Raw genomic sequence first — 21974 nt, 5'->3', positions numbered from 1 at the left:
TTGTTCTGACCTCCAAGGGGCTCCCAACCCCCCCCCCCCCCCCCCCCCCCCTAAATAATATAGGATATATATCATTGGGGGGAGGGGGGGGGGCAGTCGACCTTTTCAGAATATTGGGGGGGAGGGTTGGGAGCACCTTGGAGGTCAGAACAACCCAGATAGTATAGGGACATGTCATTAGCAATGTCAACATGTATGGCAATTTAATCTATGCTCCCAAGGCCTTTTCCAATCAAGTTCTTGGGGTGGTGTTTTCTCAAATTTGGCAGCTACATGATTTTACAGCTGTCATTTCAACATAAACTGTAGTAGAGAAAGTTGTTTTTATAAAAACCCACCCCCTTCTCTCTCTGAGCGCCTCTCTCTCCCTCTCCCTCTGTCATTGCGCGAGTCGAGTGAACCCACAGTTTAGTGCTGACTATGGTTTACAGAACATCTGCCAGCAGCACCCTTGTACCACAGTGCAGCTGTCACCATTTCTTAATCCGCTGTGGTTTGCAGCAAAAAGCAAATTGAGCAAGACAACTCAACAGCGCTGAACCCCTGTGCCCTGGTCATCGATTCAGAACGGTCAGGGGTGGACTTTGCCCACAATTTTTGGACTCTTTTGGGGAATGCTAAAGAGGAGGATACGCTATTTGGAACATGTTACTGGGAAAATTGGTACGGTAAAGTTGTTGCATAATTGTTGTATTCTGAAATGTAGTCTTGAAATTCTTGGATTTCTTTTGGACAACCTGACAAAATGCAAAATGCGTCCTTGCAACATATTGATAGGTGTAGGGAAGAAAATGTACTTTGAATCTTATTGACAGGCGTCCAGATCTTGAAAGATGGCTATTAGAAAACGTATGTAATTATTCATCCTATTCATTAATATATTGTCTTCAATGAAAATAAACAATTAATTAATAGCCTAATTGTCGGTAGGCTACGCCTAATTGTCGATAGGCTACAGTCTGTAAATAGTGGCACACGCACTTGTTTACCCGGGCAAGTAAACAAGCTAATTGGCTAATGATTAATATTTTGAACAGTCATGTACTATAAGGCTCCATTCTGTTCTGTGACGAATTGTTCTTCATTCCTTTTAAATGGTGCCAGCTATTATTTGAACGTTTCAACTGAAACGGAATAGGCAGGCCTGTGTCAGATGTATCAGTTTAACTGCAACAGTTTGGATGAACTTGAAACAATATTATCGCAAATGAGTGACAGGAATCGTCTGTTCAGATTGATTAACCTATAATTAATCACATTCATTTAAGTCTTCTCTTAATTTACTTAAATATCAGCATCTTATTTATTTATCCCCACCAGAAAATGTCACAGATAAAAATATTTGTTTCAATAGCCCAGTAAAAAATAAATAATAATCTAAATAAATACACCTGGTGGTCTATACAGGGATCAAAGTACCTCGTTCAAAATACAAGAACATGGGGGTAGTTTTTAAAAAGCAACATTTGTGTAGGAAATATTTTGCCATGATAATTAAGTTTTTATACGTAAATTCAGATTTTCTGTTCTCCATTAGGAAAACAAACCTCTCTTCAAACTGCGTCAATCCGTGGGCTGTTTATGGAATAACAAAAGACAACCACTTGTTGTGATGAATTTAAAGGAGTATTTCAAGCTAAACAAATATTATGTTCCTCTCTTCAATGATTGTTGAATCACATTTCAAGCTCAACACATACAGTACATACTCTAGTAACAAAATATTTGTCAAAATGATGGTGCTATGGTTAGACCAGAGTCAAATATAGGCTGTAGGTCAAATAGTTATTAGCCTATTTGAGGTGCACTTGATTTTGCTGTAAATGTGCACTTTTGGGACTATTCCATTGGTTACATTTTACAGTGTAAGATAAATCATGCTCAGCTTGAGTATTTGAATGTAGTTGACATCGACCAGTATACAAATATCTAAGTTGTCACAGTACCTACCTATAACTGGTACTTTCGCACTAGTAGAAAATTATTTTTGGATCTGTTTGAATTCATCAGGTGGAATACCTCATGGTCTAGGCTTGACTCCTTGATTCTGATGTTGAATGAACAGCTTTAGGATGACATCTATCTCTTCTTCTCAGTTAGTTGTTCTCTTCGCACTCCTTACCGGATCCGGTGTTAGTGTGGCATATGTCTTTCAAGCAAGTCGACCTGGAGAAGATGCAGGATCTCCGCCACAAACCAAAAGTGAGAAATTCATCTCTGTGTTGACATCTGGCCTGTCCTGCCCTGACACTCAATTGGCTAATAATGCTTTTATTACAGTGGAGTAAAATAGAGAATAATATAACTGTTTTGTCCCTTCAAAGATGGAAATTGTTCTTTGGCATCACCACTGTTCATTTTCTTCCATATTGCACCTTTTTTCTGGAACTGTAGTAACCCAATATTTAAGATTGACGTTTCATTTTCTGCAGCTTGATCGCCTTTAGCCTTTGTCTTGTCATAATTCCATAGCTTATTATGTGCAACACACAAGCTGTGTTTACCAGGCTACATTTTCAATGCACTGACTTATTTTCTAGTGAATGTGGTATCCATACGAGGACACGTCCATGGAAGTTGAGTCAGAGTCACTTGGAGTTGGCGTGTCTCTTTAGCATTGTGTAATGGTGTTCTCTTGTCCCAGCTATCTCAGACTCCCTGTGGGTTAGCTCAGCAGGATCATGTAAGGGCAGATGTTTCGAATTGGAAGAAGCTTTACCGCCAGGTTGCAGATGTGACAACTTGTGCAAAACCTACTACAGCTGCTGCTCAGATTTCGATGAGCACTGTTTAAAAACAGGTTTGTGTACCAGCTTGTCTTCGAACTATTTTCTCTTACGGTGTCTCTTACTGTGGTGCCATGGTATAATTGCACAATAGGCCCGATGGGTTGTGCTATATGGCCGTATACCACTAACACCCAAAGTGCATTATTGCTATTATACCATGGCTACGGGCTGTTCTTAAGCATCACGCAACAAGGAGTGCCTGTATACAGCCCTTAGCCGTGGTATATTGGCCGTATACCACAAACACCCGAGGTGCCTTAATGCTATTATAAACTGGTTACCAACGTAATTATAGCAGTAAAAATGCATGTTTACCCATGGTATACGGTCTGATGTAGCATGGCTTTTAGCCAATCAGCATTCAGGGCTCGAACCACCAAGTTTACAATCCCCAATATGAACAGATTATAACCATCCACTACTGTTGAAAATAATTCAACCAAATTAAACAATGGCTGATATTGAATTTGCTTTCTGATTGATTTGTGTCCATGAGTCATGACTAGTCCTGTTGTAGCTAGTTGTTGATGCTGAATACAGACTCTTATGTCCCTTCCCTGGTGCAGCGGGTGGCTTTGAGTGCAGTGAAGATCGCTGTGGGGAGATGAGGAATGATGAACATGCATGCCACTGCTCAGAAGATTGTCTGAAGAAAGGAGACTGCTGCACCAACTACAAAGCCCTCTGCAAAGGTACACACTCAAACTTGGGATGTCTGAAAGGCTGTTGAAGAAAGTTAATTTAGGTCAGTTCATTCCATATTGAGACCCAAATGGGAAGGCAGTTGGTTAGAAGGTGACATAGGATGTGGGCTTTGGGTTCTTGTCTTGCATCTTCCTTTGGACAGAAGTGCATTAGCTTCACATATGTTGTTTGCTCTAAAATGAACTGATAAAAAGTGCAAACTGTGAGTAACTTTCACATTCTTCATGGTATACATGTATTATATGTATCATCCTCATACTCTGACAACCCTTGCTAATCTGCATACTTTCGAAATGAAGAAGTGAAACTTTGCAACAAGCAGTGTGAAGAAAATTCTTATTTTGAATCAAATTCCAATGTACCAGCAACAGACTTTTACTAGATCATGTGTTAGACTTTTCAAATTCTCCTGTTGCAGGAGACACTAAATGGGTGGATGGTGAGTGTGAGGACATCACAGGCCCTGAATGTCCTGCAGGGTAAGTTTGAATCAAAAACTCAAGAATGTTTTCTTATTAGTTATGATTTTATCCTCAGAAACAGCGACAATAACTTCATGGTCTGGGGAAAGTGGCAGCAGTTGAGCAGTCACCTCCAACTTGGACTGGAACCAGTAGCCCTGTTGGCACTTTTTGACCTAACACTGCTAGGCCATATGGTTCCCATATAATTTGTGTAAACTAAAGAAGTGACATCTTATCAACATTTAATTTTCCATGACAGCTTTTGAGTATTTGATCATTCTTCACAGTTTTATCCGTCCTCCTCTGATCATGCTGTCGGTGGATGGGTTCCGGGCATCCTATATGAAGAAGGGCAAAGCGGTGATCCCCAACATGGAGAAACTGAGTAAGTCACTCCCACTCACATCCTGACACTAGATAGGCCATACTGTAGCTAATGGCATTGAAGGCAGAAAGGCATTTTAATTCAATTTAAAATGTTTAAATTTGGTAGTTTCATTTGGTAGCCACTAGCAACTTGCATGTCAATCACATTTAATTTGTAAAGTCGTTTTTATGTTAGCAGTTGTCACAAAGTACCTTACAGTACCCAGTCTAAAACCCCAAAGAACAAGCCATGCAGAGGCAGAAGCAGTGGCTAGGAAAAACTCCCTAGAAGGCAATAGGGTCTCTAGGGGGGAAAAAAACAGCTACTCTACTCTATTATGTTTTAGATCAGAATGGATGTGTTTAGTTGTCATGTAGTGTGATGAAAGATTCTAGGCTACTGATCATTGGCTAATTTATTTCCATATAGGAACATGTGGCACTCATGCACCCTACATGCGACCAGTGTACCCCTCCAAAACTTTCCCCAATTTGTATACTCTTGCCACGGTATGTTTACTTATTCTGATGCATGTCCACATGAATTTACACTGTTTTATTGAAACTTGAAATAAAATAGGTTTTCAATTAGATGGTTTCCAATACATGTCCATGTACAGTGTAAAAACATGTAACGACATTATAATAACACTGCAACAACTTTTAAACCGATCAATGATGTTTCAATGATGCTTCTCTCATAAATCTGTGAGTTGTGATGTTTTCAAGGGGCTTTATCCTGAGTCTCATGGAATAGTGGGAAACTCGATGCACGACCCCGTGTTTGACGCCAACTTCCACTTGAGGGGGAGGGAGAAACTGAACCACCGCTGGTGGGGTGGCCAACCTGTGAGTGTATAGATACTGTCCAATTCTTCACACTTACACGTTTTTTAAACTTAGGGAAATACACCATTACGTTTGCAGGAGCACAATGACATTTATAGTGTAAGAAAGCAACTTGGAGCAGTATCAAGTGGTTAGGAATGGATAAGATAATAAGTGAATGGATTTGTTGCATACTGTATGCCTCATGTTTTATATCTGTGCTTGGAACAATGCTTGTTTCCCTGTATGTCTGTAGATCTGGATCACTGCAGAGAAGCAAGGGGTGAAGGCAGGCACCTTCTTCTGGCCATGGTGTGTTAATTCTCTTAGTCAATTACTTTATGTTTTTTTGACTGTCAGTTTTGCCATTTATGAATGTGTTATTCAGTGCGTTTCTATGGGCTATAGCAGTAAAGGCCAAATTCGATATTGTATCAAATCATTTTTATATATATTTTTTATACCTAAAGGAGTCCTAATATTCCAAATCAAATAGCTAAAGGATCCATGGTATTACCATCTTTAAACAATCCCCCCCCCCACATTGAGTGGTGAAACTTGGTATAAAGATGATGATAAGGGTCAATATAAATACAAATAAGTTGTGATTTTACTTGTGAAATGACGCAAATCATTTGCATATCTATGACCTAATAAGCACGAGGGAGCTGGTCCTTCCTACAGCACATCTTTACAAACAATACCCCCCATTCAAGCAGACACATTGGCCATTGAGCTCTCAAAGCATGGTAGTGTAGAGCCCAGCTGGTTTTGCTAGCAAGTTTCGCTAATTAGTATACACACATGAGAGCCACGTTAGACTGCCAGACGAACACTTTGGTTGATATTTCTATGTTTTGGCACCCTTTTGGATTTTTTCTAAAATGTTTTACCCCCATAACATGCAGTTATTCTAGAACTAAACCATGAGATACCTGCAAGTATACTTGACTGACATGTCTGTGTCGTTGCAGGGTGATTCCACTGGAGAGGAGAATCCTGACCATCTTGCGTTGGCTAAGTCTTCCTGACGATGAGAGGTTAGATATTCATCCCCAGTGCTCATTTCATGTTAACATCAACCTGTGCCAACCTCACTTCCACCAATTTGTCCAACCAAATTTCCCCAAGACACTCAGATGGACTAATTTGGGAGGGGGCGGGGGCATTAATATATATAAGAGTATTAATAGATACTGAATAGAGAAGCAAGTTACTGTACTAATAATGGGTCAGTGGTTGAGCAGTGTGTCTGCACTGAGGTCAGTGGTTGAGCTGTGTGTCTGTACTGGGGTCAGTGGTTGAGCTGTGTGTCTGTACTGGGGTCAGAGGTTGAGCTGTGTGTCTGTACTGGGGTCAGTGGTTGAGCTGTGTGTCTGTACTGGGGTCAATGGTTGAGCTGTGTGTCTGTACTGGGGTCAGTGGTTGAGCTGTGTGTCTGTACTGAGGTCAGAGGTTGAGCTGTGTGTCTGTACTGGGGTCAGTGGTTGAGCTGTGTGTCTGTACTGAGGTCAGAGGTTGAGCTGTGTGTCTGTACTGGGGTCAGTGGTTGAGCTGTGTGTCTGTACTGGGGTCAGTGGTTGAGCTGTGTGTCTGTACTGGGGTCAGTGGTTGAGCTGTGTGTCTGTACTGAGGTCAGTGGTTGAGCTGTGTGTCTGTACTGAGGTCAGTGGTTGAGCTGTGTGTCTGTACTGAGGTCAGTGGTTGAGCTGTGTGTCTGTACTGAGTATTGGTCAGTGGTTGAGATGTGTGTCTGTACTGGGGTCAGTGGTTTAGCTGTGTGTCTGTACTGGGGTCAGTGGTTGAGCTGTGTGTCTGTACTGAGTATGGGTCAGTGGTTGAGCTGTGTGTCTGTACTGAGGTCAGTGGTTGAGCTGTGTGTCTGTACTGAGTATTGGTCAGTGGTTGAGATGTGTGTCTGTGTGCTATTTCTAGGCCCTATGTGTACGCTGTCCACTCAGAGCAGCCAGACACCTTCGGACACAGACTGGGGCCCTTCAGCAATGAGGTGAGCTCCTCTGATTGGACCAGAAATAACCTCATCCCCAGGCTCAAATTGGTTCGACAGAGAGAGCGAGAACTGGCTGGTGGACGAAATTAGGCCAAAGATGGTTAATGGTTGCTATGGGAAGGTGTGGGGGATGTTTCACGTAAGAGCAACTCATTTTAAGCGGCTAAATAATGCTGTGCTCTCTAACTACGGTGATATTTACGCATCGATACTGTAAATACAGGTCAAATGTTATCATGAACCATAATTGACAAATTCCAGAGATTGTTCTTGAGGCATGACTTGTAGTAACCTTGGTGTGTTTTGTGTGCTGTAGTTGGACAACCCCCTGAGGGAGATTGATAATGTCATTGGACAGCTGATGAACGGCCTGAAGCAGATGAGCCTACACCGCTGTGTCAACATCATCGTCGTTGGAGACCATGGTATGGAAGAATAGACCACAATTTTGAATTGTATCTGCACTAGCCTATGTCTTCTCTGGTTAACTGACTTAATATTTTGTTAATTTAACTAGGCAAGTCAGTTAAGAACAAATTCTTATTTACAATGAGGCCCTACTGGGGAACAGTGGGCTAACTGCCTTGTTCAGGGGTAGAACAACAGATTTTTACATTGTCAGCTCAGGGATTCAATCCAGCAACCTTTTGGTTACTGGCCCAACACTCTAACCACTTGGCTACCTGCCACCCCTGCATAACACCCAAACCAGATGTCTTTCCCTGATGTCTTGATAACATTGTGAAAATATCCATATGTACCTTGTTGTAATCTGGTTATTTGATGTCTCTACAACCAGAAAACCATTTTACAAGCATAAAGTCATGTTTATTTTGGCTTATGTTAACTTGTCTCTTTCCCCCCCTAGGAATGGAGGAGGCCCACTGTGATAGGACTGAGTTCCTCAGTACCTATCCTGTGAACGTGGATGAGATCAATCTGATCCCTGGATCTCTTGGGAGAATCCGGGCCAGGGATCCCAAATCAACCACCTGTGAGTTACACAGTACTGTAAGAGAATGGATGTAGCAGGCTAGATGTGTGAACTAGAATGTGTTCACACATATTTCTTTCTTTCTAGTTTATTTTCCTATGTATCTGTTTTACTTTTTTATGTTTACTTTTTTCAGATGACCCAAAAGTAGTTGTGGCAAATCTTACAGTAAGTGCACATGAAAAAAACGAACAAAACTAAACAATTATTATGTTTTTGTTAGATATTTTGCTGGCTGTGTAGAACTTACAGTAAGTCATCTACATGTGTGGTCACAGAGTCCATGTAATGACCTTGTTTTTCAGTGTAAAATGCCAACCCAGCACTTTAAGCCTTACTTGAAACAACACCTCCCGAAACGGCTTCACTACGCCAACAACCGCAGAATTGAGGCTGTCCACTTACTCATGGAGAGAAAGTGGCACGTTGCTTGGTATTGTATTTTTCTACACTACTAGTACTATCAACTCAACTAGAATAAGTTAAAAGCATTATATGGAATTTGTGGACTAATTGGTATTTGTGTAATGCTTTTTATTTTGTATATTCTTTCTATGTGATGCAGGAAAGTACCTGAAAACAGGAGGCATCCTGGGAGATGTGGTTTCTTTGGTGACCACGGATTTGACAATAAGATCACCAGTATGCGGGTAACCACTTAAATTAACATTCTATCAGTGCAACATTTTTCACATACTGTATTCTATTCTTAGCTGTTTGTGCTTACATTGTTTCCAATGTTTGTTCCCAATATAGACAATATTTTTGGGCTATGGACCAAGCTTTATGTTCCAGACCAAAGTGGCAGAATTTGAAAATATTGAGTTGTACAATGTCATGTGCGGTACGATTTCTTTCTGTACTTATTAAGTGCTAGTACGAGCTTATTTGTTGGCACCCCTGATTACTCTGAAACCAATATTTACAAGAGTTATTTCATAACCAGGAAATATAAAGTCTCTGTGGAAACTTTGTTGCATCCATCTCATATGCCCTTCTTTCCCAGACCTCCTGGGCTTAGTCCCTGCCCCTAACAATGGAACCCATGGCAGTCTGAATGACATGCTGAAAGCTCCTCCTTTCACACCGATCATGCCAGAGGAAGTGACCGCACCCACCACCTCCGACACCACCTCTGCCACAACCTACGATTTGGGATGTAGCTGTGACAATGAGGTCAGTGGTGAGGTCATGACTGGAAACCAACTCAAAGAGTTTCATAGAGTAACAGGGTTGGGGGTCCATTCCATTTTCATTTCAGGTCATTTGGGAGCTACATTAAAATTGCAATTCCTTTCCATTTATTTCAACTTAATGACACATAAATTCTTGAAATCACTTCTTAAAGGTAACAATTAAGTACCTTACTGTTGTTGTTTTCAATTAAAATGGTCAAAAAGAAACAAAAATAGCTTCTTATCAAAGAGCAATTTCTCAAGCAAGAATTTAGCTAGGACTGTCTGGGACTGGTCTGATTAGGGAAGGTAAAACTAAAAACTAGCTGGTATTGGCAGAGAGGTTTGGAACTTTCTTTCTTATAATGGCGCCGGAGGGGATGGCTGCCGTTTTACGGGCTCCTAACCAACTGTTCTATTTCGTTTGTTTTTTCGCATTGTTTGTAACTCATTTTGTACATAATGTTGCTGCTACCGTCTCTTATGACCGAAAAGAGCTTCTGGACATCAGAATAGCGATTACTCAACTCGAACTGGACAAAGACTTTATTTTAATGAATCCGACGCGAAGGATATACTGCTTTGTCAAGACAAGGCCCAAAACCCCATCATATGCGGAAGAAAACACAGAGGAAAAGGTGGAGGAGGGCGGGGTGCCTTGTAAGAATTTGCAGACGAGTAGGTAAACCACCACTTCCCTCCGTACTATTGGCCAACGTGCAATCATTGGAAACAAACTGGACGATCTACGATTGAGACCATCCTACCAACGGGACATTAAAAACTGTAATATCTTATGTTTCACCGAGATGTGGTTGAATAACGACACAGATAATATAGAGCTGGCTGGCTTCTCCGTACATCGGCAGGGCAGAGCAGCTACGTCTTGTAAGAAGAGGGCAGAGGTGTGTGTCTATTTGTCAATAACTGCTGATGCGCGATGTCTAATATCAAAGAAGTCTCAAGGTATTGCTTGCCTGAGGTAGAATACCTCATGATAAACATTAGACCACACTGTCTACCAAGAGAGTTCTCCTCTACAGTGGGGCAAAAAAGTATTTAGTCAGCCACCAATTGTGCAAGTTCTCCCACTTAAAAAGATGAGAGAGGCCTGTAATTTTCATCATAGGTACACTTCAACTATGACAGACAAAATGAGAAAAAAATCCAGAAAATCACATTGTAGGATTTTTTATGAATTTATTTGCAAATTATGGTGGAAAATAAGTATTTGGTCAATAGCAAAAGTTTATCTCAATACTTTGTTATATACCCTTTGTTGGCAATGACAGAGGTCAAACGTTTTCTGTAAGTCTTCACAATTACTTAAAAATCATACAATGTGATTTTCTGGATTTTTGTTTTAGATTGTTTTAGATTCCGTCTCTCACAGTTGAAGTGTACCTATGATAAAAAAAATTACAGCCCTCTACAAGCTTTGTAAGTAGGAATACCTGCAAAATCGGCAGTGTATCAAATACTTGTTCTCCCCACTGTGTATACTAGGAGGTGTCAGAGGAAGGCCCGATAAATTGTCAAAGACTCCAGTCACCCAAGTCATAGACTGTTCTCTCTGCTACAGCATGGCAAGCGGTACTGGAGCGCCAAGTTTAAAACCAAAAGGCTCCTTTAACAGCTTCAGCCCTAAGCCATAAGACTGCTGAACAATTGATCAAATGGCCACTCTGAATATTTACATTGAACTCCCCCCGCTTTGTTTTTACATTGCTGCTACTCGCTGTTTATTTACTATGCATAGTCACTTTACAAATTACCCCGACTAACCTGTAACACCACACATTGACTCGGTACCGGTACCCCCTGTATATAGCCTCATTATTGTTATGTAATATTCTTGTGTTACTATTTTTATTTTTTAATTTAGTTTATTTTGTAGATATTTCCTTAACTCTATTTCTTGAACTGCATTGTTGGTTAAGGGCTTTAAAGTAAGCATTTCATGGTAAGGCCTACGCATGTGACAAATAACATTTGATTTGATTTGATGAACTAATTTACCGCCTGGTGATGTCACCGGGCAGGCCAAAACTCCATTCCACTAAAACAGGCTGAAATTTCAGGTGTTTTTTTTAAACAGCACTAAAAGTGCATTATCATAATTTTCACAATTTCACAGTATTATTCCAACCTCATAGTGTGGAAATATATATAAACTCAGCAAAAAAAGAAACGTCCCTTTTTCAGGACCCGGTCTTTCAAAGATAATTCGTAAAAATCCAAATAACTTCACAGATCTTCATTGTAAAGGGTTTCCCATGTTTGTTCAATGTACCAAAAACAATTAATGAACATGCACCTGTGGAACGGTCGCTAAGACACTAACAGCTTACAGACGGAAGGCAATTAAGGTCACCATTATGAAAACCTAGGACACTATAGAGGCCTTTATACTGACTCTGAAAAACACCAAAAGAAAGATGCCCAGTGTCCCATGCCTTAGGCATGCTGCAAGGAGGCATGAGGACTACAGATGTGGTCAGGGAAATAAATTACAATGTCCGTACTGTGAGACGCCTAAGATACGCTAGAGGGAGACAGGACGGACAGCTGATTGTTCTCGCAGTGGCAGACCACGTGTAACAACACCTGCACAGGATCGGTACATCTGAACATCACACCTGCGGGACAGGTACAAGGTGGCAACAACAACTGCTAAAGTTACACCAGGAACGCACAATCCCTCCATCAGTGCTCAGACTGTCCGCAATAGGCTGGGAGAGGCTGGACTGAGGTCTTGTAGGCCTGTTGTAAGGCCTGTCCTCAACAGACATCACCGGCAACAACGTCGCCTATGGGCACAATCCCACCGTTGCTGGACCAGACAGGACTGGCAAAAAGTGCTCTTCTCTGACGAGTCGCGGTTTTGTCTCACCAGGGGTGATGGTCAGATTCGCGTTTATCGTCGAAGGAATGAGCGTTACACCGAGGCCTGTACTCTGGAGCGGAGTCGATTTGGAGGTGGGGGGTCTGTCATGGTCTGGGGCGGTGTGTCACAGCATCATCGGACTGAGCTTGTTGACATTGCAGGCAATCCCAACGCTGTGCGTTACAGGGAAGACATCCTCCTCCCTCATGTGGTACCCTTCCTGCAGGCACATCCTGACATGACCCTCCAGCATGACAATGCCACCAGCCATACTGCTCGTTCTGTACTGCCATGGCAGTGCCCGGATCTCAATCCCATTGAGCACGTCCGGGACCTGTTGGATTGGAGGGTGAGGGCTAGGGCCATTCTCCCCAGAAATGTCCCGGGAACTTGCAGGTGCCTTGGTGGAAGAGTGTGGTAACATCTCACAGCAAGAACGGGCAAATCTGGTGCAGTCAATGAGGAGGAGATGCACTGCAGTACTTAATGCAGCTGGTGGCCACATCAGATACTGCCCGTTACTTTTGACCCCCACTTTGTTCAGGGAAACAGTATTCCATTTCTGTTAGTCACATGTCTGTGGAAATTGTTCAGTTTGTCTCAGTTGTTGAATGTTGTTATGTTCATACAAATATTTACACATGTTAAGTTTGCTGAAAATAAACGCAGTTGGCAGTGAGAGGACGTTTATTTTTTTGCTGAGTTTATAAAACAAAGGAAATCACATTTGTGACTGCACTGGGCCTTTAAATATACAAGTCAGTTAAGACAAAATTCTTATTTACAATGATGGCCTACCCCAGCCAAACATGCACTGCCCAATTGGACTCCAAATCACTGCCAGATGTGATACAGCCTGGATTTGAACCAAGGACTGTAGTGACACTTCTTACACTGATATGCAGTGCCTTAGACCACTGTGCCACTCAGGAACCCTGAAGGTCACTGTCTTCTGTTACAGAACAAAGTAGAGGAGAACAATCAGAGATTCAGCCCAGCAGCAGATGGTAAGTGTCTATCTTTTAGAGTGTGGTCGGTTACAGTTTACTTGAAGTGATAGTTCTCTTTTTTTGACGTTTTAGCTTATTTACCTAGGGTGTTGTGGAATCATCAAAACCATTTTAAAGTTTGTTAGCAGGTTATTTATCAACTTCCAGAATCTCCTGGCTTACAGTTTTTATGAAATATTGTATCAGTTAGCGGTGCATTCAAAGTATTATAACTGGCTTAGTCTCTCTTGACAAGGTGTGACATGAAATGTGACAAATGCTAATATGGGGAGATTGACTTGCATTGGATTTTGGACACAAATGTCCAGGTAAACAAAACCAAAGCATGGATTGCTGTCTTACCTTGTCCATAAACTGTTCACAGGGTAAGGAAACTACATCATTTTGTAATTTGAGTGAACTATCCCTTTAACTATTCTGAAACTCATACTCCGACATTCCCGTTTTACTGAGTGACTAAGAGCTTAGCAACCACCTGACATGTAACCGGTGGCATTGTGTGGCTTAACAGCTCTGCGTCCTCGCTCACACGTCCGCAACTGGGATTGATCTTATGTCTTCTGTATCCCAAACACGTGACCGCCCTCTTGTATCACATCCATGACGCTGGTGGGGGTATTTCAAGCTGAGGTGTGAGCTTTATCAACTCAACGTGGTTACACTCGCTCCTCTCAGTCCACAGCAACCCCAGCCTTTGAGCTGAGTGCAACTGCAGATCCGGTTCACGACACCACTTTAACCGGCGGCATGCTACTTGCTTAACAGCTTTGCTTCCTCGTTCACAAGTCCACTGCTGAGAGGGATTGATCTTGCGTCCTCTGTCTCGCAAATACACGTGACCGTCCTCTTGAAACACCTTAGTCAGCTTAGCCACGAAAAGCAATTAAATGGCACAGGTGGTGGTATTTCAAGCTGAAGAGTGAGCTTTACCAACTCAACTCGGTTACAGACAACCCATGACAATGTGAATGTGATTGGTCGAGAACCCGTAGTGCAGAGCGTTTACACATTGTACGCACATGTTCATTTTCCACTCCTGAGTGTCTCTAGCCAACTCCAACACATTTTCCCCATGGTTTTGAATGCGTTAACTAATGCAAATGCTAATGCTAACCCTAATGCTAATGGTAATCCTAATATAAATGCTAATGCTAACCCTAATACTAATACTAATGCTAATGTGATAACTGCATTTATTATCGCGAGCATCATATCAGTGTCTACATATGAAAACATATTTTTTACATTCTGTAATTTAAAAGATGACAACAACCAGAAAATCGTAGTATGCATAAAACATGCAATATTCAGACCATATAACATGAAAAGAGTGCTACACTGTAGAATTCAAATACAAAGTGACTCATTTCGAACCCAGGTTTACTACTGCCCTCCTTGCTTGATTAACTGGTGTTTTCACAGAAGCCACACACCTCCCCTTCGGTCGACCAGCGGTTCTTTTCCAAACGACGTACAGCCTCCTCCTCCACAGTGATTTCATCAGTGGATACAGCCAGGAGCTCTCCATGCCCCTATGGACGTCATTCACAGTGCCCAAACAAGTAGGCTATTCATCACATGGAACACAACAAATGTAACTGACCTCAAGTCATTTAATGACTCGATCCATATGATTTGAGAGTTTGTCCTCAGACCTGTGTCATGTTTGTTTAGTTGATTAGTGGTTTCCGAATGTTGTTTTTTTACTTGTGACCCACATAAGGCTATTCTAGTTTTCTTGTTACCCATAGAATAGACACACAAAAAAAATTTATAGCCCCAGCCCAGGGCTATAAAAATGTTTTTGCACCAGTATGTCTGGAGCCACCATTTTGGAAACATTGCATTAGGTCATATCTTTCCAAAGCTCTTTTGAAATGTATCTGTTTACTTGAATGGTTGCAGTGAGTAGCATGCATGAAAACAATTAGTAGTCCTGTTAGGAGATCGTAAATGTAATTTTGGTCTTTGACTCAACTGGTTAATTGCATTTTGTATAAGAATGAGCCTGGTTTTGATTTATTGGGGGGAGAGAGCCTGGATATGGACTTGCGTAACACTAACCTAACAGAACCCTATACAGATTTAGAAACGATACAGCACACAAATCAACTAATGACATGGCCCCAATCACATACAGAAACACTGTATTGGGTGTTTGTAAACAATGGGTGTTTGCCATTTCTATCTCATTTTACGATGGGATTTCACAATGTGTTACCAATGACAACATGTTCCCTTCCAGGAAGAAGTCACACCCCTCCCTGAGCCTGAGCCAGTGAGTGAGTGTGTGAGAGCAGACCTGCGGGTTCCTCCTGAACACAGCCAGGCCTGCACCACCTACAGCCAGGATACAGACGTCTCCTATGGCTTCCTCTATCCACCAGGTGAGTTGCACACTAGTCCACCCTGGGTCATGTTCATTAAGGCACACTGAAGCAAAACGTTTTGCAATGCATAATAAAAACAAACGTATGTTATTGGACAAGTTCAGACAGTATCTCCTGTTTCACTCAGTTTGGTACCTAATGAAGATGACCCTGGTCTTGGGGGTGTGCAGGCTTTTTTCCAGGCCTAAATGGGAGGTAAATTAAAGTATATATTTACATGTTTTATGCTAGAGCTGGCCCTGTCTCCTGAATCAAAATATGATGCATCACTGATCACAAACACCGTTCCCATGTACCCTGCATTCAAAAGTGAGTATTCATTTATTTATATTTACATATTACATTTTTATTTGTATATTTCCAACCCATTTGAAAATGCTGGTTCAAATGCTTTATAAATCTGCCACTGTGTTTTGTTAAGCAGGTTGTTGTTATCGGTTCTCTAAGGAGATCCTTGTTGCTCAATATTAGTTTTTCTCTGGTAGATGCTTCCCTCCAAAGCTATTACAGTTACCAATCACATAGTTTATAGTACATGTGGCCCTCTGTGAGTGTTGTGCTGTATCTTTGCTTGGACTGGCCATGCTAATGTGTGGAGGGAGAGGTAGGAGGGGGAGTGAGGGGGAGGCTAGTCTGATGACCTCAGGTCTGGGAGAGAAGGGACAGGCTGACACCCATTGTCCTCTCACTGGAGAGAGACGTCCAGTACCCACCCACGCACTCACTCACTCACACACGCACTCACGCGCACACACACGGGTGCGCACACACACGGTCTTGCACACACACACACACACACACACACACACACACACACACACACACACACACACACACACACACACACACACACACACACACACACACACACACACACACACACAAAGAGAGAGCCTCAGTGAAGCCTGGTGTGGTGAATGATTGTAGAGATGGATGTGAAGAGCAGTTCCCTTGTCTGGGTACTTTTAGAGCAGGGCATGACTTTCACTTCTTCTTGAAGGAATGTGCATCAAAATTAAACCAGACTTTGGCTTTTGAAATGCTTACAAGGTGCCCTGCTATAATTTAAATGGTGTAAGACCACATTGATAACATGTATTCACAAAACGCTATACTCAGATGCAGTCTAGAGAGTATTTTTCAAGGCTGGCTATAAGAATTCATTTCAGTTCATGAGTCCTTATAACGTCCCAAATGCATTCATGCAACAGGTGTTTTACAGACAATGTTAGAAAGCATTTGTTTTGGTTATTTGTTTTGCTGTACCAAAACAAAACCACATTTGCTTGTACCTTTTTCTCTTTTCCCTTCAACTCTGCAGAAATATGGAGCTACCTCCAGGGGACTCTTCTCAAGCGCTACGCAGAGGAGAATAACGGCATCAATGTGGTCACCGGTCCCATCTTTGACAACAACTATGATGGCCTCCGGGACACCACCGTGAAGATAAAAGAGTAAGAGCTCAGAACAATAGCGTTTGCTGGCCGAGAGCACTTAGCACCTCTGAACGTAATTTGCGAACCGAGTGCATACCGATTTTACATGTTGAATCCCATGAAAAATGTCGGCAGTCAAACATCTACAGTAGATTCACTTTACTGCAGTGAGCTAAATCATGGTCACACAGAGTGATTCTTTGAAACAAAAGTATACACCTCACACACATGGCTATGGGCTTAAAAAAAGAAGACACCTGTACCATGTCAGATATAGAGTTGAAATGTATTCAATTTTGAGTTTACATCCCAAAATGACACTTTATTAACAGTACCAGTCAAACGTTTGGACACACCTACTCATTCAAGGGTTTTTCTTTATTTTTACCATTTCTACATTTTAGAAATAGTAACTATAAAATAACAAATATAGAATCATGTAGTGTTAAAATTCTTCAAAGTATTTGGGGTGGCAGGTTGCCTAGTGGTTAGAGCATTGGACCAGTAACCGAAAGGTTGCTAGATCGAGTCCCTGAGCTGACAAGGTAAAAATCTGTCATTCTACCCCTGAACAAGGTAATCAGCCCACTTTTCCTAGGCTGTCATTGTAAATAAGAATTTGTTCTTAACTGACTTGCCTGGTTAAATAAATACAAATATTTAATAAAGTCACCCTTTCCCTTGATGACAGCTTTGCACACTCTTGGCATTCTCTCAACCAAATCATCCCAAAACCATCTCAATTGGGTTGAGGTCAGGTGATTGTGGTGGCCAGGTCATCTGATGTCAGCCCTCCATCACTCTCCTTCTTGGTCAAATGGCCCTTACACAGCCTTGAGGTGTGTTGGGTCATTTTCCTGTTGAAAAACAAATGATAGTCCCACTAAGTGAAAACCAGATGGGATGGTGTATTGCTGCAGAATGCTGTGGTAGCCATGCTGGTTAAGTGTGCCTTGAATTCTAAATAAATAACTGACAGTGTCACCAGCAAAGCACCCCCACACCGTCACAACTCCTCCTCCATGCTTCATGGTGGGAACCACACATGCGGAGATCATCCGTTCATCTACTCTGCATCTCACAAAGACATGGCGGTTGGAACTAAAAATCTCAAATTTTGACTCATCAGACCAAAGCACAGATTTCCACCGGTCCAATTTCAATTGCTCGTGTTTCTTGGCCTAAGCAAGTCTCTTCTTCTTCTTGGTGGGTTTTAGCGTTTGCTGTCATTACTGTAATATCACGGGAAAATGTTTTTTTTAATTTCCTGAATATAACGCTTCAGATATTTTATTATCTTATCAATTAGTCTTCTGTTAATGTATTGTTACCTCATCAGGCTAATTTCTGAACATCGCAAACCCTTGTGTCACGTTCTGACCTCTATTTCCTTTGTTTTTGTATTTATTTAGTATGGTCAGGGCGTGAGTTGGGTGGGCAGTCTATGTTTGTTTTTCTATGTTTTGGGTCAGTTCTATGTTTTCGGCCTAGTATGGTTCTCAATCAGAGGCAGGTGTCATTAGTTGTCTCTGATTGAGAATCATACTTAGGTAGCCTGGGTTTCACTGTTTGTTTGTGGGTGATTGTTCCTGTTTTTGTGTTTTGCACCAGACAGGGCTGTTTTGAGTTCTCACGTTTCTTGTTTTGTTTTCGTTAGTTTGTTCATGTATAGTTTCGTCAATAAATACAATGAACAACCACCACGCTGCGCTTTGGTCCGCCTTTACTTCACAAGAGGAGAACCGTTACAGAATCACCCACCACAACAGGACCAAGCGGTGTGGTAATGGGCAAAGGAGAAAGCAGCAGCAGGAGCAGCGCGAGGAGGATTGGACATGGGAGGACGAATTAGACGGTAAAGGACCTTGGGCTCAGCCAGGAGAATATCGCCGCCCCAAGGAAGAACGGGAGGCGGCGAAAGCGGAGAGGCGCTGGTATGAGGAGGCAGCGCGGCGTCGTGGATGGAAGCCCGGGAGTCAGCCCCAAAAATTTCTTGGGGGGGGGCTAACAGGGAGTATGGCTACGCCAGGTAGGAGACCTGAGCCAACTTCCTGTGGTTACCGGGGGGCTAGAGAGACCGGGCAGGCACCGTGTTATGCTGTGGAGCGCACGGTGTCCCCAGTGCGGGTGCACAGCCCGGTGCGGTACATTCCAGCTCCGTGTATCGGCCGGGCTAGAGTGGGCATCGAGCCAAGTGCCATGAAGCCGGCTCTACGCATCTGGTCTCCAGTGCGTCTCCTTGGGCCGGCTTACATGGCACCAGCCTTGCGCACGGTGTCCCCGGTTCGCCTGCATAGCCCAGTGCGGGCTATTCCACCTCGCCGCACTGGCAGGGCGACCGGGACCATTCAACCGGGTAAGGTTGGGCAGGCTCGGTGCTCAAGAGCTCCAGTGCGCCTGCACGGCCCGGTCTATCCGTCACCACCTCCACACACCAGCCCTCCGGTGGCAGCTCCCCGTACCAGGCTGTCTCTCCGGCCCATCCGTCCAGAGCCTTCCTCCTCTCCAGCGCTGCCGGAGTCTCCCGCCTCTCCGGCGCTACCAGAGCCTTCCTCTCCAGCGCTGCCGGAGTCTCCCGCCTCTCCGGCGCTACCAGAGCCTTCCTCCTCTCCAGCGCTGCCGGAGTCTCCCGTCTGTCCGGCGCCTCTGCCGGAGCCTCCCGCCTGTCCGGCGCCTCTGCCGGAGCCTCCCGCCTGTACGGCGCCTCTGCCGGAGCCTCCCGCCTGTCCGGCGCCTCTGCCGGAGCCTCCCGCCTGTCCGGCGCCTCTGCCGGAGCCTCCCGCCTGTCCGGCGCCTCTGCCGGAGCTTCCCGTCTGCCCAGCGCCGCCAGCGCCGCCCGTCTGCCCAGCGCCGCCAGCGCCGCCCGTCTGCCCAGCGCCGCCAGTGCCGCCCGTCTGCCAGGAGCCGCCAATGCCGCCCGTCAGCCAGGGGCCGCCAGCGCCGCCAGTCAACCAGGGGCCGCCAGTGCCGCAAGTCAGCCAGGGGCCGCCAGTCAGCCAGGGGCCGCTAGAGCCCCTCCGCCCGGAGCAGCTGCCCCTATGTCCCGAGCAGCTGCCCCTCTGTCCCGAGCAGCTGCCCCTCTGTCCCGAGCAGCTGCCCCTCTGTCCCGAGCTGCTGCTTCACCTCTGTCCCGAGCTGCCCCTCTGTCCCAAGCAGCCCCTCTGTCCAGTGGGGTCATTGAGAGGGGTGGGCATGGGGAGTAAGCCACGGAGGCGGACAATACGGCGGACTAAGACAATGGCGAAGTGGGGTCCGCGTCCCGCGCCAGAGCCGCCACCGCGGACAGACGCCCACCCAGACCCTCCCCTATAGGTCAAGGTTTTGCGGCCGGAGTCCGCACCTTTGGGGGGGGGTACTGTCACGTTCTGACCTCTATTTCCTTTGTTTTTGTATTTATTTAGTATGGTCAGGGCGTGAGTTGGGTGGGCAGTCTATGTTTGTTTTTCTATGTTTTGGGTCAGTTCTATGTTTTCGGCCTAGTATGGTTCTCAATCAGAGGCAGGTGTCATTAGTTGTCTCTGATTGAGAATCATACTTAGGTAGCCTGGGTTTCACTGTTTGTTTGTGGGTGATTGTTCCTGTTTTTGTGTTTTGCACCAGACAGGGCTGTTTTGAGTTCTCACGTTTCTTGTTTTGTTTTCGTTAGTTTGTTCATGTATAGTTTCGTCAATAAATACAATGAACAACCACCACGCTGCGCTTTGGTCCGCCTTTACTTCACAAGAGGAGAACCGTTACACCTTGGATATTTGCACGAACCCTAGCATCAAATCATGAATCAGTGATATACAAATTGGCTTTATTATTTATTTCCTAACTAACTAATCAATCCCAAAATTACATAAACACACACACAATTAGTTATACAATGGGTACTAACATGACACATGGAAAAGTCCCTAGTGGACGAAACTGATATGACGGCTTGGTAGACAAAGGAAAAGGGTGGGGACAGCTCAAGAGCGGGAAACTCGGAGTGGACCCACTGTATTACAGTTCATAACTACACTCATGTAAATGCTAATACTTGGAACATGAACAGCCGCTCATTAGAAAATAAATATCAATTTACATATTTGCGAGTGTATGCCTTTGTTGTCCCTTTCTGTGATCGCCGGTCCGTCTGCTAGATAATAGTTCATCAGAGAGTCTCTGGTTGCGTTCCCCAGAAGTCCCAAGATCTTTCGTGGTTGTAGGTTGTTAGAGAGGATACGTCAGAATACCATTCGAAAATGTTCTTAAATCGGATGCATTTACCAGACTAAAGTATTTAAACAGCTGCAGCCTGAATAATCTGTCTTTAGTTTGTAGATTTCTTTACCATTTCAGCGTGGGGATGATCTCCATGTTCTCCGGTATTGTGCTTTTGTAGAGTTGTAGTTTAAACCACTTCACACACCAGCATCACCCGGCGTTTTGGTCTAAAGTAGTAGCCATTTCAACGTGGGGACCCTGTTATCTTGACTAAATGTACATTTTGTCACAAGCCATTTTATTCTGGAGTAGAAAAGGGGGCGTTCCATGATGCTGATGTAAATGTCTGTGCTCACGGTGTGTGGTCACTGACTAGTTATAACTTTATATAAAAAACCATACTCTCATTTAGAAGGCTAACATCATCTTCTCACAAATAGTTTCTTATTTTATCATATATTCAGAAGCAAACCCCAAAATTGAGAAGTGTACAATCGTGGCCAAACATTTTGAGAATGACACAAATATACATTTTCACAAAGTCTGATGCCTCAGTTTGTATGATGTGTTACATCAGTGGTTAGAAGGAGACCAAGGTGCAGCGTGGTAGGCGTACAATATACTTTTATTTTAAATGAAAAAACAACAAAATATACAACGAACGTAAAGCTATATGCAGTGCAGAAAGCAACTCCACACAAACAAGATCCCACAAACTCAGGTGG

The 21974-nt window shown here is 43.6% G+C and overlaps 2 protein-coding genes across 4 annotated transcripts in view; one reads left to right on the top strand and one right to left on the bottom strand.

Moving 5' to 3' along the window:
• Positions 1-2154, bottom strand: part of LOC139391629 (DEP domain-containing mTOR-interacting protein-like) — a 29397-nt gene extending 27243 nt beyond the window's left edge. The window contains exon 1 of one of the 2 annotated variants that reach the window (XM_071139010.1): positions 2020-2154. The gene's annotated coding sequence lies outside the window, so the exon portion shown is untranslated. Of the gene's footprint in view, positions 1-1950 lie in introns of both variants that reach the window. The other variant, XM_071139009.1, reaches the window with a different exon arrangement.
• LOC139391627 (autotaxin-like) overlaps positions 353-21974 on the top strand; it is a 35497-nt gene continuing 13875 nt past the window's right edge. The window contains exons 1-23 of one of the 2 annotated variants that reach the window (XM_071139007.1): positions 353-663; positions 2097-2202; positions 2645-2800; positions 3356-3481; positions 3913-3973; positions 4246-4343; positions 4755-4834; positions 5054-5173; positions 5409-5464; positions 6127-6192; positions 7088-7160; positions 7480-7588; positions 8032-8157; positions 8294-8325; positions 8463-8590; positions 8723-8807; positions 8914-9001; positions 9164-9333; positions 13181-13226; positions 14652-14791; positions 15475-15616; positions 15851-15928; positions 16941-17073. In XM_071139007.1, the coding sequence (XP_070995108.1) occupies positions 646-663; positions 2097-2202; positions 2645-2800; positions 3356-3481; positions 3913-3973; positions 4246-4343; positions 4755-4834; positions 5054-5173; positions 5409-5464; positions 6127-6192; positions 7088-7160; positions 7480-7588; positions 8032-8157; positions 8294-8325; positions 8463-8590; positions 8723-8807; positions 8914-9001; positions 9164-9333; positions 13181-13226; positions 14652-14791; positions 15475-15616; positions 15851-15928; positions 16941-17073 (2237 nt within the window). In that variant the 5' untranslated portion in view covers positions 353-645. Of the gene's footprint in view, positions 664-2057; positions 2203-2644; positions 2801-3355; positions 3482-3912; positions 3974-4245; positions 4344-4754; positions 4835-5053; positions 5174-5408; positions 5465-6126; positions 6193-7087; positions 7161-7479; positions 7589-8031; positions 8158-8293; positions 8326-8462; positions 8591-8722; positions 8808-8913; positions 9002-9163; positions 9334-13180; positions 13227-14651; positions 14792-15474; positions 15617-15850; positions 15929-16940; positions 17074-21974 lie in introns of those variants that run through there. The other variant, XM_071139006.1, reaches the window with a different exon arrangement.

Source organism: Oncorhynchus clarkii, chromosome 32 (assembly GCF_045791955.1).
Source record: "Oncorhynchus clarkii lewisi isolate Uvic-CL-2024 chromosome 32, UVic_Ocla_1.0, whole genome shotgun sequence".
NCBI classification, from domain to species: Eukaryota; Metazoa; Chordata; class Actinopteri; order Salmoniformes; family Salmonidae; genus Oncorhynchus; species Oncorhynchus clarkii.
This window is presented reverse-complemented; position numbering and strand designations above follow the sequence as displayed.